The sequence below is a fragment of the Fukomys damarensis genome, unplaced genomic scaffold (genome assembly GCF_012274545.1).
Source record: "Fukomys damarensis isolate Sample0158 unplaced genomic scaffold, DMR_v1.0_HiC HiC_scaffold_16, whole genome shotgun sequence".
NCBI lineage: Eukaryota > Metazoa > Chordata > Mammalia > Rodentia > Bathyergidae > Fukomys > Fukomys damarensis.
Window position 1 is genome coordinate 114,891,468 of NW_022900928.1, and position 5,350 is coordinate 114,896,817.

The 5,350-nt window shown below is 32.7% G+C and overlaps 1 protein-coding gene across 6 annotated transcripts in view; it reads right to left on the reverse strand.

The window, feature by feature from the left end:
- Abca12 (ATP binding cassette subfamily A member 12) overlaps window positions 1-5,350 on the reverse strand; it is a 183,158-nt gene that overhangs the window by 57,460 nt on the left and 120,348 nt on the right. For all 6 annotated transcript variants that reach the window (XM_010616024.1, XM_010616023.1, XM_010616026.1 and 3 more), the window contains 2 exons: window positions 4,153-4,272; window positions 1,833-1,923 (listed from right to left, as the gene is read on the reverse strand). In XM_010616024.1, coding sequence (XP_010614326.1) covers window positions 1,833-1,923; window positions 4,153-4,272 — 211 coding nt within the window. The remainder of the gene's footprint in view (window positions 1-1,832; window positions 1,924-4,152; window positions 4,273-5,350) is intronic.

A 5,350-nucleotide genomic window follows, 5' to 3' on the forward strand; every position in this document is an offset into this window, starting at 1 on the left:
AAAAAAAAAAAAAAAAAAAAAAAAAAAAAAGTAAAAGTGTGCTGTTACAATTTAACAAGGAAATTAAGAGTGACTAGTTTTTAAAAATTATATACATATAGCTAGAAGGAAAACTACAAATTAAAATGAGTTTAAAATGAACAGAAACGTCTACTTTGTATAAGAAATATAAATGTATAAATTGAAACAAAGGAAAGTCTATGCAGAGTGTGTAGAACCAATAAACTATATCATTGCTTAAGCTGTGGCAGAGAAACACTTAAAATGTTTGAGGATCTACCATTGCAACTTTCTAATATAGTTTTATTTAAAATCTGAGGTGAGTTAGCTATATTGATATCTGTATTGATCTTGATAAAATGATCAAGATCTTAGTTTAGGTAATTATTCTGTAACAAAGAGGATTTAATCGCTCCTCAGCATCCTGACTCCTTTTGAGGAAATCAAATGAAACAAAGGCAAATATGAAATTTCAAGATTGGGTTCTTACGAACTTGATCATCATGAATACTGAGAAAGCTGAAAATATCATAAATCCATTCTCACAAAAGCAAACGTGTCTTTTACATCATCCAAAATAAGACTAAATTTCTTACAGAAGGCAACTTCTTAAATGCATTTCTCATTAGAAATTAAAGAGAAATGTCTTACTCAATGTAGATGAATGTGGGCGAGGGGCTGATGTGGTTGAACAGTGGCCTTGGGCCACTGGAAATCAACTCATTAAAGCATTCTTTAGAAGTGCTGGTAGACAGAATCAAAGAAAAGGATTTTGGGGGATCAGTACTCCCCACATTCAAGTTATATAATCACTTAGATTCTAATTTACACATATAAGTACAATATAAGTCTCATTGCTATATTTATTTTAATCTTGTTTTACAAGTTAGGACTGATAAAATTTATATAAGAACTTTGTAGTTTATTCCTGGTATTTTTAGCACATGGTGCCTTACACAAATCATACTTTTAGAAAATAAATCTACACATACCTTCCTTTTGTCAAACTGGGTTGACTGTCATAGAGAGCATATAATTATATGCCACACAAATATAGTTATAATTCCTCACCCCTGGATTACTAAATCATTTATGTCCCAGCAATGGTAGGGAGAAGGAGGAGATTTGGTTTAGCTATTGCCATTCTGATGCTCTCAGTCCTTTCCTCAGACTTGTGGTTGCATAGCAACCGTGAACCAGACACAGCCTGAATCAGGAGTCTTGCATCCTTTAGGTTGAAGGTGGGGATGTGGCAGAGGCAATCCATAAATTCAGCCAGCTTCCTTTGATCCTCTGTAGCCTATTCCTTTTCAGTGACCATGAGAGGAAAACCCACCCTTGAATACTGATTTAGGTTTATTTTCTCCACATTGCCTTTGTCTTGCTTATGCTACCTCTTTAACCACTTCCAATTACATTCTGGGTTAGTCAAGTGATGCAGAGGCCAGTGGAGATAAAATGTAAATGAAACCAAAAATAAATCATTTTAGCCCTCTGTGTCCTCAAGGACTTGCTTTTTAGCTACCTCCCCCCAAAATGCTATCTTATATCTAACGACCTATCTATGATTAGAAAAGAAAAAGCTGCATTTACACAGAATATGTTGCAATATAATTATTGAAGCAAACTGGACAATGAGTATTTAATCATTACTGCTTGTAACTGTAAGTAACTGGAAGAAGATGGATGGATATATCTGGGGTCTCACTTTTCTTTGAATAACTGGTTAGAAACTAAATGCATAAGATGAGGAAAAGATGATCCCACATGGAACTTTTTTTTTTCTTTTCTGACATGACTGGTGAATAAAAATGTAGTGCATTGGGACTCACCGAGTTCTTCTATCTGTTTCAGTAGTTCAACAGCATCAAGTCCCACGGAGAACTTTACAAACACTTGCACAAAGGGATTTTTTAGAGTATTCTAATAAATATAATAGATAGTTTCAATGCAAAAACAAAACATATTCATTATGGTCTCTCTAAAAATAGCTACAGTAAATTGAACACCACTAGGCGTTATCAGTACATAATCTCACAAAGGCTCACTTTCAAACCACTGATCAAGAAAGAGGAGAAGGGTGGCTGGCAATGACTTGAAAGATCAGGCTTGTGTTCATACAGACACAAGTTGATTAGCACAATAAAGTGGTCAAAGAAACCATGTTCATTATCATTAGCAAATTATATGCAGTTTAACAGTCTCATTCCTCATAACTATTACATTATTTCTTTTTAACATATACTGTAAAAACAATCTTGTGATTCATGTTTGAATTCTGTTCTACTGAATCAAATAAAAGCAGCTTTTAAAAATCATAACATCCTTACGAATAAACAAGTAAAAATAATCGTAACACCTACAAATAGTAACTGTGCACTCATTTTTAATCAAAACAAAAACTAAGGAAAGCCTCAATTGAGTATAATATTTCTTACAAAGTTGTATGATTCAAATCATTCATTCTATGTTTAATTTCCTCAGCATTATGTTAAAAAAAGAGCTTTTTTGCCAAAAACATTCAAGGGCCTCTCTGAAATGCAATCCATTCCCCTTTGAAGCTCCTGTATTGTTTCCTGCCAATTTTCTTTCCTAAGTGGTAACTGGACTAGCTCTGTGGCTCCATCTTTAATTGTCAATAATTATCTTTGTGATTAAACATTTCCCTACTTTATTTGTATTATTGTTAGAAATTCCTGTATCTTTTACAAGAATAGCAAGTCACATTTTTGAACCATTGTGCATTATATTTTCAGTAGCAATGTCAAATCTTTAACCTACGCAAGAGTCAACATGAGGATTGTTTGAGTGCCAGCTAAAAATTTTGAAGGGCAATTTTCTAGAGTATTTGCTAGGTATAATAACTTTTCCTTAATTACCCAGCCTTAAACTTAAGACACTAAGGTAACTATTTTAACATGAACACCTTGTATATAATATGTTCAAAAGTTTTTAGAATTTGTTAATATATGTGTGATAGGTTTCAGCTCAGGAACTCTTCAAATTTTTTGTTCTCCAAAGTATTGGTATTTTAGGAGTTCTAGTTCAATTAATAGAGAAACACCATAATTTAAAGGACGGAAATTACTTTGTTGTATTTTTACTTTTTCATTAAGTTTATTGGTACATTTTAGGTATACAATATGATGACATTCATCATTGGAGATTTGTACCTTTACATGATGTATGTTGGTTCTTATTTTTTCCCCATTTCCCTGCCCTCCCTTCAACCTCTCCACCCCTCCCTATGTACAAAGACTTTGTTTCCATTTTTTTCTTTTCTCATATTTATCCTTTCCCTTCTTTCCTTTTCCCTACTCCTTCCACTTCTCCTTCCCCTTTAGACCTTTTCTTCCTATTTCACATTATCTATTATAGATTTTGATCCTTATTTACACTTGCAGTTTCTCACACCAAAGAAACTATTCAATATGTACACATATGTGTCCTATTTATTTCACTTAAGAGTATGGACTCGATGTGCATCCATTTAGCTATAAATGTCTCTAGTTTCTCATTCTTTATGGCTGAGTAGCACTCTGTTTTATAAAACAAAAAAACAAAAAAACAAGCCACACATCTTTATCCAGTTTCCAGTTGATGGGCAATCGGGCTGTTTCCAAGTTTTACCTATTACAAACTGTGATGCTATAAACATGGGTGTGCATATATTGTGGTATGATGCTTTTAATTCTTTTGGGAAGATGTCCAGCAGAAGAATCCCTGGGTCAAATGGGACCTCTAATCCTAGTTCTCTGCGGTATCTCCATATTGATTTCCAATGTTTGCACCAGTCTGCACTCCCACCAACAATGGAGAAGGGCTCCTTTCTCCCCACAACCCCATTTGGTGTATTTTTATAGCATTTTACTCTTGAAAAGCCAGTTTACATCACTAATTATAGACAAATTTAAGCTGTCTTAACTCTGAGTTTCAGATAAAGGAAGTGAAGAACAAGAGGATAAGGTGACTACATGTACCGTGCATAGCAGGTCTGTTATCCTGGCTTGGACCTCAATTCTTGAGAAGACGTAGTTTTAACATGTTTACAACAGATGCTAAGTAACTCTTTGCCCCCTCATATAATAAAGGTAGTTAAAATATCAAAGAATTATAATTCTTACTAAGGTGAATGACAGAACTATCTCATACCTGAAGCATTGGAATTGCTTGTTTCATCAGATAGAAAGAATTCATGACAATTGGTGACTTATCCACCCACTCTTGAGATTTTTCTCTTAACTCTGCCAGCTGTCTCAGAGTTGCATTAGACTTAATGTCAAAGAAAGAAAAGAAATCAGGTTCATTAGCACTTTCCTATATTTCAAAGTTATATCTTAAGGTTATTTTTATTACATAACTTTAAAGAACAGTTCCAAAAGGTGGTGTTAGTAAATAATTTTGTCAGAAATTTCCTGCATTATGAAAAGTTTTAAATGACAGATTTTATAAGGTTCAAGATCATTTATAAAATTATGGAAATATTTGGGTGTGACTCGTGCACAGTGGATTTACAGTCAAAAGGAAAGTGTGTTTTTTGGATGTCTCATAAGTTTTTCCTTTTTTACCAAAGATACACTTAACTTTAGTACTAAGAAACATTCAAGTTCAAAGACATAAGAAGGCTAGTCTCATGTATTGAGAGTAGGAATGGATATGTTGCAGCCCTTTTTGGAAAGCAATCTGAAAACAGCTGTTAAAATAAAATACAACACCCTTCAATTCCTGAATCTTAAATCTCCCTAGGAAATGAAAATGCTACTAGGTAAGAACAGCATTGGTAGCCACATTGTTTATGTTGTAAAATATATATATATAAAAAAGAAAAAAGAAACAATTGGAAAGAAAATGGATGACCAATAACTATGTTAGATGAGTAAATTCTTTGCTATGAAAAAATTTGCAATCTTTTAAAAGAATGTCCCATTGGGTTGGATAAATTTCCACAATGTATTTTTATGTGCAAAAAGCAATATGTAGAAAAGTATTGTAATGCAGTCTCATTTTAATAATGTAAAAAATGACCAAAGAATTCTGTATCTGAATGCATATGTAGAATAATAATGTATAAAGAAAGGAATATGAATGAATTATAGAAACATGTGAATGTTAACATGCATTAAATTTATAGTAAGAGAAGAATAAAATCAAAGAGGAAAGAAAAAGGTGAGACCCAAGCAGATAGGGGGAAAAGCTATACTTAGAAAATAACATGTGTATGACTTCATTTATGTAAAATTATATGAAAGTATACAGATAATAAAGCAAATAAGATATTAAATTATAAGCAATAAAAGCAAAAATCTCTCAGCACTGACATCCTGCTCTTTTTTTTTTTTTTTTTTTTTTT